Here is a 13,722-nt window from a genome sequence, read left to right on the forward strand (position 1 = left end):
AGTCCGTACACATGGGAACACAACTCTCAGGGAGTAGATTATAAATTCTGTGAAAGATTTACTTGACATATGATATTATAGTATGGTAAATTTAGAGAAGTGGTAGTTCAGTAAACTGAGAAATTACCAAAACTAAAAGATTGGTTAAGTGAACTGCATGGGGCAATGGATTTCAGATAGATTAATCAGGCTTTTTATTTGTCTACCATGATATCCCTGGGCGTCCATACTATTGAAATAAATAGTGACATTCTTTTATGTTGCGTAACAGATTATCTTACCCCACATACTGTACATTCTTTGCCACTATTCATTCTGTCTTAGTTTTTGTCATGCAACAGTTTTTCCACTGGTAAGTTTTATGTCTATTTAAATGTCAAATATTTGTTGCAAATATTTGAGATTTTATCCTTATCCTTTCATCTTTTTATCCTAAGGTTTATTTTCCTTTACACATGCTCAGGGTTTCTGCAGGTATCAGCAAATCTAATTTAATGCTTTGTGATGCCCTTTTTAATGCCACTTTAAACAAATTTAATGCCCATGTCCAACTGCAGATACAGTTATATATATGGGTGACAGTTAATTTCCATTAACTGTCACTCTGCACTGATTTAGAAATGGCTCACAAGACGGTTTACAGTCTCAGATTTTATTTGCACATTTCAAAAATAACAAAACCAGCCTGAAGAATGATGTGAAAAACTAACTCTAACCTGAAAAGGCTGTAACTTGTTTGCATGAAGTTCAGTGCAAACGGAACTAAAAAGCCAAATACAGGTCGCTGGTCTTCCCCCCTGTTGCTGAAGGCGGTCACTGTGGTGGAAGCAGCAGGTGTGGTGGTAGCAGCAGGTGTGGTGGTAGCGGCAGCAGCTGCAGTTGTGGTGGCGACAGAAGTTGCGTTGCTGGTCACGGTAAATAAATTCGGCACAGTTAACTGCCGCCTGACTTTAATCACCAACTTGTGACTATCTGACAGAATGTGTGATTTCACCGCATTGACGCCCACCGTGCAAAGTTTGAAGATCTTTTTGCACACGCTGCAAAATGCCTCTCCGGGTTTACCGTCAACGGGCTTTAATCAGGTTCTGAATAATTCCTCCTCCAACCACTTCTGCTGAAACTTGCATTTTCCCATTTTTCTGACATTTGCTAATATTCCCTCGCTGTTTCGCCACAGCATGAGCACGCTCACAGCACGTTGCATACCACCAAGCATCCAGTGTTGTGACTTTGTGCACCGGCCGTAAACAATAGCCAATTAATCGATCAAGTGTATTTAATTTTTTAATGCCCCTCGACATCGAATTTAATGCTTTGAATGCCATTTAAGGCCTTAATTTTTGCAAAATCTATTTAATGGCTTAAAAGGATGTATCACTTTGATTTATGAGTCTATCATGTGCTTGTGCATGTGAGAGTAATTTTGCCCATGGCATAAAGTGAAAACAAGGCCAGGCATTAGAAAACACCAGTTATTTATTCAACATTTGAAAATACATCTTTTCTCAAATACTGTAAAATATACTTTTATAAGTAAATATGGCCTTTACTTAAAAACAGTTAAGTTTCAGTAATATCACATCAAATGGGATGGTTCACTGAGATGCAGTACCCTGTTAAGAGTCCTGTGGAAGGTTTTTCTTTCTCCCGAACAAACATAAACACAGCACCATAGACTGGGCTAACAGTCATAAACATTTACTTACATTAAATACTGACCTAAATTTTGATGACAACTGATATAATTAATGTAATCTGTTGTGCTCAAGAAAGACAGAAATGTTGTGGAAACAACAGTATTGTCTTCCTGTGACAACAACACAGACAACTGGCATAACCTGATGAAGGTTAGTGTTGTATCTGTAATGTGGGCATTTCCATTTTTTGCCCTCGTTGGTTCACGGTTCAACTTGAGAATAACACGCCAGTGCACAACTGAAACGTTAAAGGACAAAAGTGGGACTTTTTTTTTTTTTTTTATAAGAAAACATGACACATTATTCTACATGAATGATAAACTTGTAGTGACAAAATGAGATGAAGTAATGGAGGCATATGCACTGTAAACTGTAAAACTGAGGTATTCTCCTTTCATAAAGCAAGCCCTCATCATCTTTCCTGAATAAATACGTTTTACCTATCTTACATACTGATGTGAAATTTAAAATAATGGTCAATGACAATGGCATGAAAACTTTTTAAAACATCCTCACAAAATGGTCAGTAATTTTTCCCAAATAAATTTGTATAGAAACATGGTTCACCGAAAAAAAAAAAAAAAAAAAAATTGCCAATAAATAAGTACACTTCCTGTGTGTTGCATAGTGTGCAGAAGGGTATCTAGCGACTCAGAGCAAGGTGACTGATGCATCTTGGTGTGAGAGCCAAATTCACACAGGGCTAATGTCCAACACTCTTCTTTGTGTGTAGTACAGTGTTCATCTCCCAGCCCTATGGGTGGTCCCCTCCCTTCCCAGGCCTAGCAGCTCGGACAGCGGTGTCTCTCCAGTAGGGGGCAGAGTATCAGTAGACCCAGCTGACTGGAACCCACTGGGGCTCTACAGTTAGCCGCTCCACTGCCTCCTGCAGCTTGTCAAAGGCTTTGTCCAGATTGTCATTGACAATGGTCAGGTCAAAGTAGTGGCTGTAAGCCCGGCGGATTCTGGCACTCTCATCTACAGTCTTCTTCAGATCGTGCTCCTGTAACAGAGAGATACGCTGTATGTTAGGATAATGACGGTCATGGCTATTTACAAAACACAACCAGACTTCCAGAATGTCCATCCAAGCTAATCACAATCTAAACATATTTAGGAACTCTGAACTCACTGTGAGCAGTTTGGTGGTAAGTCCAGCATCCACCACAGCTTTGTGCATAGCTCTTAATGTGTCCAGTTCAGGAGCAGCAATAAACACCACAAATGGCATAAACTCAGCAGTTTTCAACACTTTGAGGGCCTGCGCACAAAACACATTAGTGCAATAACCATCAATCAGCTCAGAGAGTGTCATTTGTACCATCCTGGCAGTGTGTGTTTGTGACTAACCTGAGGGTTGACATCCAGGATGCAGGTGCGGCCCGTCTCCACCACTTCATGGATGGAGTCGATCTTGGTGCCATAAAGGTTACCATCGTACTCGCCATGCTCCAGGTAACGGCTGTCCTTGATGTCCTTTTCCATCTCTGCTCGTGTCACAAAACAATAGGACTGGCCGTCCCTCTCCTCCTCCCTTGGACGCCGTGAGGTGACTGGAGGCACAAAGTAAGGAACAGTAAAAAGTAAGAGACTAGCCTGACAGAAAATGTAGGAGTGAAAGCTAATGTAAGTGCCTTACATACTCACAGGGGACAGTGGTTCCATATCGTAGAGGGTTGATGACAATGAGTCTGTTCTTCAGGCTCCGCCTGCCCACTCCCTGTGCTCCAATCAGAACCAGCGTTTTCCTCTGGAATGGCGGCATCCTGGCCACCTCCTCATAGATCTGCAGCTCGCAACGGTCAAATTCTGGTCAAGGCAGTGTACAGAAAGGCTGGATGATTAGCTTATTTTCCAATCTGAACTCAAACTTCAACACAGTAAAATGTTGATGAAATCTCTTGGTCAGTGTGAGAAAATTATAACCAAATATATAAAATATAAAATTATATACCAAAAATACACACCTGCATTCTTTGCAGTGAGGTACATCATTTTCTTCTTCTTTTTCTTTGCACTTATAGTCCCACAGAGCATGCCTGAGAGAAACAGAACAGTGTCATTACACCACATGGAGGTGCTAAAGGCAAGCATTTCCTGGTTATCTTGGATAAATGAACTTTAGGTGAATTTTGATTTGTGCAAGTCTACACGTTTATTGTGTGGTTATAAATCAAAAGAACTTTACCAGAGGTATCCCAGTCTCTCCTCACAAATGCTTTCCTCTTCTCCTCCAAGAACTGACTGGGAATCAGGCCAGTGGCTCCACCAACGACTTTGCATGCCTACAAGGAAACCAGGATGACTACATTTGACTGATGCATGACTGCAAGAGCCAGGATAACCCACATAGATATGTTGCAAATGCCTTCCTTCTCCTAGTAGTCAATAATCACATTTCCCTCCCAATCAGTCACGTAGCATTAGTTTAACAGGTCATATTTCATCATTGCTCAGCCAATATGTATCTACTCACCTGCCACCAGTTGGGGTCTTCCTTGTTGACTACATGAAGGATGTCACCCTTAGAGAAGGCCAGGCCTGCCTCCTTACAGGGGATCAAGTTGTCTGTGGTCGGATTATAGTTGAAGTGTGGCTTCAGGTAAACCTGCATATTTAGGGTTTGAACAAGATACAAAATTTAGATTTAAATATAGATTTTTAACCATTTTTTGATTTCATGCTTATATTCACACTTATATTCAGACTCAAACTCAACATAGAGATAGTCAAACAGTAGAATGGGTTATTTAATCCCTCCCTGTAACAAAGGTCAGTGTCTGACATAACCCTTCATACTCCTCAGTGTCAGCTGCTGTGTTTCTGTACAGTAAAGAGAGGGGGTGTTCCCGGGGGCCTGTGAATAGGGTGAAGTGTAGGAATGCCTGAGGTGTTCTCCTCCCCCACTCCACCTCCTTCTGGTCCTCCTCATGCTTGTTCATGTCATAGATAGTCTGCTGAGTGTTATTAATAGGCACTTGCTGGGCTCAGTTTCAGACCACTGGCATTCTGAGAGTACCAGGTCAAGCAACCCTCACCCAAAACCCTGACAGGTACGACCCCTGGACAACTTTGATGCATGTGGCACACATGCATACACATCAACAGATGCATGAACACATGTGACAAAGACTTCAGTTGAGATTCACGGTGGTATGTAGAAAAATCTGCATGAAGTATTAATCAAAATCAGGTTTTCTAGTCTTACAGGGTTTGTGTTTTCCTCTAGACAGAAATCTCTACAAACCTTGCCTCTTTCTCCCTCACCTGTGGAGTTGCTGGCCTGTCTCTGTAGCTAGGAAGGACTTTGAGTGTGATGCTTCCATTGCAGTCCCTCAGTAGCTCCTGGAGTTCATGGGGGTTGCTCCCAACCTCACGACCGTTCACCTCCCGGATTATGTCTCCTGTGTGCAGCATGCCCTGCCTGTCAATCGAGCTGCCATGAAGGATCCGTGCAATCACCAGCTCTCCCCGCTCAACCCGGAACGTCACCCCCTGAAAGCAAGAAGGAGGGTTACAAATGCCTACATCCACACTTCATAAATCAGAGGGGAGGAGCAATTCATGGATCTATCTATCTAGTTGTTGTGACAGAAGGCATTTCCCAACAATTTAGCAACAGAGCTATCCTTTTCTGACAGATGGTCAGTAAAACGGTACATATATAAAGCAGTTAGAGTTAGCAAGCAAGTTACAGGGAGTGTGACATGTTCCCTCCGAGTAGCAGTGGTTGGCATCAGTGCCTGACTGACTCACCAGTGGTTCCCCAGCTTTCTTCTGGATGCCAATCATCCTGACTGCATCAGCGGGCATGAGCGAACTAGTCAACAAGGCATTGCTGTGCGCTGCAGTGTGGGGCACCTCGAAGCATTTAGCAGCCACTTTGTCATGAGCCTCGATCAAAGACTGAGGGAGAAAAAAAAAGAGGGAGGGAAAGAAATACAAAGATGAAACAAGCTCAGTTTAAGATGCAAAGAGCAATCTCTGTACTCACATAATATCTTGGAACAAATGTCAAATATCTTTTGCTGACTGACAAAAATAACATCAAGGAGTATGCGGCTCAAACACTGACATACAGGACTAAGAAATACCAGAGAGCTGCAATGCAACACCAATTTGATAAATTACCATAGTGAGGTAAAGAATAATCACCTCTTCACATTGTTGAATGTACATTCCTCAAGCACGGACGTATCCAAAGAGATCTTAATGTTTACACAGACTAAAGATTAATCTGATAAATAGAGAAGAAAAAACAGCCTCTTACCAGAGCAGCCAGAAAATAGATTTAGCATTGGTCTGAGATTGCAAAATGCATCAGCCAATCTGAGCATTTACTGAAACACTAGGGGACAGTGTCTTCGCCCCCTCACTTTACCCGCATAGCTCAACCTGCCATTGGCCAAGAAAAATAACCACCACCTCCCGCCCATCATGCCCAACCCCCCTCTATAGCCATTGCCTGTGACGGAAGGAGAGTATAACAAGGGCAGAGCGGGTGACAGGGAGGCAGGGCAAGTAGAGCAGCCTGACAAGCACTTCAGAAAAAATTAGGGGATGGTTAGTGTAAAAAGCTCTGACATCCATTCAGCACGATTAGAACTCAAGTCAGACAATTCACTCTTCAAGTCTCTGGTCTATTCGTCCCAAGTAATAATAGCATGCGAGTGTAAAAGAGGAACACGGCATACTTTACCTGAAAGTGAGGTTCCCGAAGGATTTTGGCGAGCTCCGCAGCCGTACCATCTTTTTCTGCAACGATGCTGAGGGAGTCGAGGATCTCTGTGACCAGCTGGACATTGTTATCACGGACTGCCTGCAACTTAACTTCCTCAAGACGCTCATGGGCCTTGACACACAAATCACACCGAAACACAAATCATGTCATCAGCCTGTTGGCTTGAAACTTGCCAATCCATTAGTTATTTATGTAATGCTCGCTTAAATTCACAGTGAAATTGACCTTTTCGCTTTGCTTGCTAATTCTCCATATTAACTGATGAATGCCAAAAATACTGTTTGCTTTGTTTTATAGAATTTTTTTATTAAAATCATATTACTTTTACCGTCTGAAAAAACAGTGCATACTTCCTATAGTACCAGTATGCATAAATAATACAATCACAGATTTCTGAACCAACCAAATCTCCAACCAGTCCCATCTTACCAAAAACTGGTCTCCTTTTCCTAAGGCCATAATAGTCAAAAATGCAGGTGCACACTGACCCTACATTTTTAACAGTTATTACTGCTTAAACTGTGCAGCACTGGAGTGTCTGACTGGATGTATGTGCTCTACTTTTTTTGTTCTTTTGTCCTTTTTCCTTAGGCGCTGTGACTGCAGTCTGAGTAGCAGGAATTTATTCATTCTTCAGAATCGGGAAATCGTGACAGTTATTTTGTGCATAGTATTTCACAGTGAATTGTTTCACAAAGTAAACAAAATATACAACCAGCCTTTCAGTTTTTTGTTCTAGTCCCACTCGCCCAATTTTGAACACTTCCTGCCTGCATTACATCCCACCATAACATCCTGTTTTAACCAGAAATACATCAAATTATGGGGGCAAGACCCCACTGATATGCCATAGTCTTTTAAGTGAACTGGTGATACACCAAATTCTACAACTGAGATACACCCTGCAGACAAAGAGAGATCAACCACACCACAAACTACCTACAGACCCAATGGCTAAGATGCACATGCAATATCCAAAGCAGCAATTCAGTTCTCATTTGAAGAAATGACAAAGACAATAGCTCGTTTTTGTAGCAGTTTTACTATAGTAACCATACTAGGCATGGAAGTCAAACCTGATGAACACCATCTCCACTGGATAATCTCATAGGACATTTGTGTGTCAAGCCCAGTGAACCTTATTATTTTCAATGTTCAATGTTGAAAAAAATCTTCCATTCATACAGAGCCTGTAAATGTGGAACAAACTCAGTGGCTCCAACTGTGCCACACAACCTTATTCCAGCCAATCAGCAAAAGGGGACATTCATCCTTGTGCACAGGACAGGAGGAAGGAGAGGGGGTGGGGAGATGGGGGAAAGGAGGCAGTGCAAGTGAGAGGGACCGGATATCTGGCTGTTGATTTCAAATATCAACAATCTTTCTCCAGAGTCACCGACTCCACCTTCAAGCTGTATGGCATACTGTTTTAACTTGTCTTTGTCAGTAGAAACGCTTATTCAAGTCTGATCAAGCCTCAGATCAAACGGTTTGTTGATGTTATGCATTTGTTCCAAGTCATTATGTGCTGACCACAAAAGGTCTGCCACAACAGTTTAGCAAAGCTAACAATTTCTTCCTCTCTTCTCATGACAAGGACAGCTGCTTGATTTGTTTAAGAGAGGTGTAGATGCTCCTGCAGGGTAGTGTTATACTTTTAACAGCTTATAGCAAGACTGTCAGATGTTTATAACCCCATTTCTTGTCATTACAAACTATTTTAAGTGGCATTTCACTGTTCATGTTATATACAGTAATAGGGCATTAACCAGCTCTTAAACAAGCCAGGAGAACATCTATGGAAAACTAAGTGAACCCACTTAGGTCCAAGTGTTGGGAATGTGAATACCTGCACGACTAGTGTGAACACAAGTCACAGTCCAGCTGTCCAGGACACTGATGGTTGACTGTGTTTTGTGTGTGCCATGTGATATTTATTATGTCTTAATTTATCAAGCTCAAAGCAACATTTGGATCTCCTCTTAACTATGCAAGCTTGATTACCAACTAATGAGATTACCACACTGTGTGTGTGTGTGTGTGTGTCTGAGACAGGCAGCGAGGGAGCCCGAGGGAGTGTGTGTATTACCTTGGCAAGAGAGCGAACGATAGGGCTCTCCATGATGCCTCTGAGGAAGATGAGGTCAATATCTTTGGCTCCTGTGCCTGAGGGAAGGTCTTTAAGGTTGTCCAGCACCTGCTGCATGGCTGAAGAGGCAAATACACATTTAGGACACAGCAAATACAATACCAACTACTACACTGTTTATTTATATTAAGCTTGATATTTACTGCTTTGAGAATGCACAGAGAACTTTTCACAAAAATGCTGAATACTGTTCTTGCACTCTGATCACAAATAGCTAAATGGAGAAATAAAAAGTCACAACATATTCTGCACACTGCAGTAAGTTAAATCAGCTTGAAAAATTAGCTGGACAAATTTTTAGTGCCAGTAATAATGAGATGTATTAAAATTCTGATGACAAAAAACAATGTGAGCGCGACAACAGCTAACAAGGCAAGAATAACAACTGGACAGTCAGTCAATGGACCAATTCACAGAGAATGTCCCTCATTTCCATTGCAATGGCAACAAGCACCCACAGTCACAAATGAATTGTCCCACTAAGACTGAATACACACAACCAGACACTGTAGTCACATTAACTGGTACGGCATAGATGGACTGACATACAGAACTAGTGGCATGATCAATCAGTCGAGTAGATACAGGTCAAAAAATAATCAATTACTCATGTACTGTTGTTATTTTTTATCTTTATGATTTTTCAGTCAGACAGTTGGAAAATAGAGACAGAGACAGTAAAAGACACAGAGGGGACAGATCTTGCATATAGGTGCGCATATAGGCGCACATGAGGTTCCACAGGTGGTACCATCTGACTGCCTCTGGGCACAAAACAGCCCAATCCCAACAGTAATACCATTTTTGCACACAACTGTGAGAATTTTGAATTGACACTGAAATAGCCTAGATCCTGTCCAAAAGTCTAAATATGACCATGCCTTACCTGAACCTGACTTTGCATTGGCCACAGTCATGTTTTCTAATTCTTAAGCTGGAGATGATGAACCTCTGTAAACACAGTTGAAAGCCGCCCACCTGCCCACTTACAGACAACACAGCGCCTGGAGGGCTGGAGAAAGAAGAAAACCCACTGCGTATAAGAAGGTGATAGGCCTGTTTCTTCTCATGACATTGCCTTTATAGTGACCTAAGCTTAAGACACTGACAATTCATACTATTGTACAGCACATGCAGATATGGAGATGTATAAATAAGCACTGAAAACATGACTATATCTTGGTACATTAAGTGCATGTTAACACAGTGAGGGCTTAAATGACAAAGAGGGCTATTGAACTGACAAAGGATGGTTTCCCCTCCTTCTGGCTAAAGGCTGTGCCAGCCACACACAGAGAGGCCTGCAGGGACACCCTGTACAAACATGCTCTCCAAACAGAATGGGGCAAAATCTGCACAGCCAGTGCCTTAGTGGGTAGGTGGACAAACAGAATAATGGGCTTTTGAGAACAGGCAGTCCCATTCAACTCACTGTAAATTCTGGACTGTACAAACATCATAAATGCAGCATTGTAGTCTGTCTTTCAACCACACAATGTCTACAAAGATAGTAACAAATGTAGATTATTCTGATATGCAAAAACACATGACAAATAAACTCTGAAACTCACCCACGAATTGCGCTCAAAACCAGTGCAGCACTCCTACACGGAGCCCCCTCCTGTTTCTACACAGCACTCATCTGGTACCTCTGGACAAAAGAAGAAACATAAAAACACATTTGTTACTTTCTGAAATGGTACCAAACAGTTATTCATAAATCAAAGCCTAAAAAAAATCACATATTGCTTAGAAGTAGCTCATGCAGACAAGGTTGCCCAAAGCATGAGCGCCTTCATTGCCAGCACTGCTCAAATTCATTCAGTAGTATTATCACGCACCAGTTCTGATTGGCTAGTTCAATCATGTGAGACATGTGGGTTTATTAACACTAGCAGGCCAGATAAACCTTAGAAAAAGTATGATGACAGGCAATTAACTGTGCTATTCTGACTCAAAAGTCCAAGTAGAAAACTTTACAAAAAATTTAATCATAGGAGACCCATTTTGGTGGCCTATACCTCACTGAATTCATCTGAAGATCAAGCTACAGTCCCTGGATCTCAGCTGTTTTCAGCTGCTCCTTAACCCTTTTTGCACATTTCCAAAACCTCCTCATTTTTGCATTTATACAGCAGAGACATGAATTCATGTGGTTTTGAGCAGTCAGAATGTTAAGGTTATCCAATCCAAAAACTGATGATTGTATGAAGTCAAAGCCTGCCTCTTCTTAATTAAAGGTAATCCATTATAATTATGCTGATGAAAAAGGTCATGCTGTCATGTCAGTGTAAAAGGTGCTTGTAGTCTCAATGACATGCAAAAGTGACCACCGTGGCCTTATATCGATGCTGCATATGTAATATTGTTATTTACTGACAAACACTGAAAATGTGTGCTCTCTTAGATTAAATGTTATCTGTTCCACGTTTGTTTGATCACATCTGTTGACTCTATTTACAGTATGTACATTTGCAATGTATGCATCTTGCTATGTGCATTACATATTTCATTAAAGTAATTATGCCCAGCATCTCATAAAAAACTGTTTACACGCATACAACTATTTACAAGCATAGAATGTTTTTAAGTGAGCTACAGTTAGGTGTAATGGCCAAATATGAAACCTAATCCAACATTTTGGGCCAGAGTAACATCATCACTGCCTTTCCCCTACCTGCCAAATGGACCTTTGCACAAATACTGAGTAGGATGGAGAGATGACAGGATGAAGACAGTCGAACACTTAGCGAACGACAAATCACATTTTTATTTCATTTGATGATTTGGGGGAATGTTTAGATAACGCATAGTTTGATGACAGACAAGATAAGGCATAGTCTGATGACAGACATTTGGCAGGAAATAAAAAATTCAGGATGGGGGGGAGGTGAGAAGAAGTCTAGATTGTATTTCTTACAAAACATTGATAACAACCTGTCAGGAACTGAGTTTATACTTCCCTATGCTAAACTAGGGTTCAACAAATGCCTGCAGGTTCAACAGAGAAGTGAACTTGCAGTATTTAAATATATCAAAACTCACTTTAGGCTTCACAGACAAATAAATCATCCTATACCATATAACATAGTATATTTCTATCCTCTTTTTTTCGCTACTGAGCTGTTGTCCTGTGTCATGTCCTGAGTCTCCAAAACCTAATTTACAGTCCTAATAAGTCAGCAGCCGCTCTTAATGAATGGGCCTCCATTTCAGTTTAAATGCACAAACAGTTTCTGAAGACAGAGCCAGGCAAACTCAGTCTATATATCAAAAACCACAGTTTTTCCACCAGAGACAGGAGTGCTGCTGACACCCTGTAGGCAGGGAGCCAGATGACCTGATGGGAGCTGAGGCGACGCTTAACAGTGATCAAGTCAGATTAGTTTGCTCAATATGCACTTCTTAAACCAAAGAGGGGGGTTTGAACGAGTAACAGGCGAGCTCAGCTAAAATTAACCACTCTGATAATGATAATGTCTGTATCATCAGTACTAATAGCCGCAGTGAGGGCAGATCTGGCTGTCAGGTCAAACGGGCTGGAAGCACGTGTAGGCATTTTCAGCCAGTGTGAGGCTGCATCTGCTCATTTTCAACAAGCTCAACACAACCAGCTTGTCAACGGTGGCATAAACTTAACTTTAACACACAACAACCACATCTGAACTCAAATTAACCAAACGGCAGCCGTAACCGCAGACTGCCAAGCTTCTGTTAACGTGAAATTCATTAATACCGATTCTACGAGAGGGTCGATGTTGGCTAACGCTACTTCACAGCTAGCTGCTCGTTCAGGTAACTTAGCGTTAGCAGGCTAAATTAGCTCGCTTATGTCAACTAAGCATGCACTTTCGTGTATTAAGGTTAGACGTATTTAGCTGGCCGTACTGTTACTGGACTCTAATGCGTGGCTTTGAGCAAGACAGACAGATTCAAATACCTAATTTCGCTTGTTACGTGCTGCTCTTCTTAGAAAAATTGTTATATGAGAGCGGCGAGCTAGCTAGCGTTAGCTGCAAATCCAATCAATAACAGCATGTGGCTAACTTCAGCTAGCTGGCGAGTTAACCTTAGCTGGTAATTCAATTGCATTACTGTAACAAGCTAAGAAGAGGAGCGATGAACTTAGGTTATGAACTCAAGAATATGAACGTGAATTGACTATCAAATGAAATGACTTATCCCGCTACATACTTTACCCAGTTTCCTCAGTATACTCCGGTCGCACTTTAAAGCCTTCGTTAATTTCTAACTGTTGGATATCCAAAAGCGTAAATCATTCGCGCAGGAGCGGTGCATTTCCAGTGCCTGCGCCCCTTCGCTTAAGCAATCACCACCAGACATCCAATAAGCTCCGAGCCCACTGCAGGCTGTGCATCTCCCATACAACTCACTGTAAATCACACTGAAGAGCAGAGCCTGTCTGAATTAACAGGGAACTTCTTGTTTCCGCTTATGCCTGTGCGGAGGAAGTAAACGAGCCACAAAGAGGCTCGTATTCCACTAACATTACCTCTAAATAAATAAATAAATAAATAAATAAAAATACGCTGGGATAGGGCACTGTTTGATTGGGCACTGTACAATATGCACTGCAGGCAGCAGGTGACAAGATAAGGGGAGAATCCTACTTTTATATACATTTATATGTACTTTCACTTTTATGATTTTGGGCGCTAGAATCTCGCAAAACCTAGCCACCTTTTGTTTATTTGTTTAATTGGCCCTGGCTCTGGAGAACACTGTTTACACCATCACAAACATGGACTAAACTGTAAAATCCAAGCACTATAAAGAGATGATAATTCAGGGTGATATTTTAAAGTGGTCTGATCAGCGGAGTAGCTCAGTTGCATGCCAGGTAAAGGATTCATGGGTTGACTGATACACCTCACCCATAGGTGTGGTGTACATGTTTGTGAGATGAATGACACCTGTGTCTGGCTGTAAACAGTTAATCCGTACCCTTCAGAAGGTCAGCATGGAGCACCAAGCAATGTCCCATCCCATCCAGTTGCATTTGACACAGAAGATCCTTTATTGAAGACCAGAGGAGAGAACCAGGAGCTTGAAGATGATTTTTTTTTAAATCAAAGATAGGTGCCATAACAGGGTGAAACCAAATTCTCAGT

At 41.6% G+C, this 13,722-nt stretch overlaps 1 protein-coding gene across 5 annotated transcripts; it reads right to left on the reverse strand.

Moving 5' to 3' along the window:
• Window positions 1–1,461: 1,461 nt before the first annotated feature.
• Window positions 1,462–13,009, reverse strand: pals2a (protein associated with LIN7 2, MAGUK p55 family member a). Of its 5 annotated transcripts, XM_030071826.1 has the most exons (15): window positions 12,790–13,008; window positions 11,268–11,293; window positions 10,162–10,241; window positions 9,477–9,602; window positions 8,531–8,649; window positions 6,400–6,552; window positions 5,457–5,606; window positions 4,968–5,195; window positions 4,177–4,308; window positions 3,889–3,985; window positions 3,668–3,739; window positions 3,348–3,509; window positions 3,051–3,253; window positions 2,833–2,961; window positions 2,527–2,703 (listed from the first exon to the last, which is right to left on the reverse strand). In XM_030071826.1, the coding sequence occupies exons 4-15, from the start codon at window positions 9,505–9,507 to the stop codon at window positions 2,527–2,529; spliced, it is 1,653 nt and encodes a 550-aa protein (XP_029927686.1). In that variant the 5' UTR covers window positions 9,508–9,602; window positions 10,162–10,241; window positions 11,268–11,293; window positions 12,790–13,008. The 5 variants fall into 5 exon arrangements, with proteins under 5 accessions (XP_029927687.1, XP_029927686.1, XP_029927685.1 ...); XM_030071827.1 differs by lacking the exon at window positions 11,268–11,293 and having other exon boundaries at window positions 1,462–2,703; window positions 12,785–13,007; XM_030071825.1 differs by lacking the exon at window positions 11,268–11,293.
• Between the last annotated feature and the right edge of the window lie 713 nt (window positions 13,010–13,722).

This window comes from Myripristis murdjan, chromosome 16, assembly GCF_902150065.1.
Source record: "Myripristis murdjan chromosome 16, fMyrMur1.1, whole genome shotgun sequence".
In the NCBI taxonomy this organism is placed as follows: Eukaryota; Metazoa; Chordata; class Actinopteri; order Holocentriformes; family Holocentridae; genus Myripristis; species Myripristis murdjan.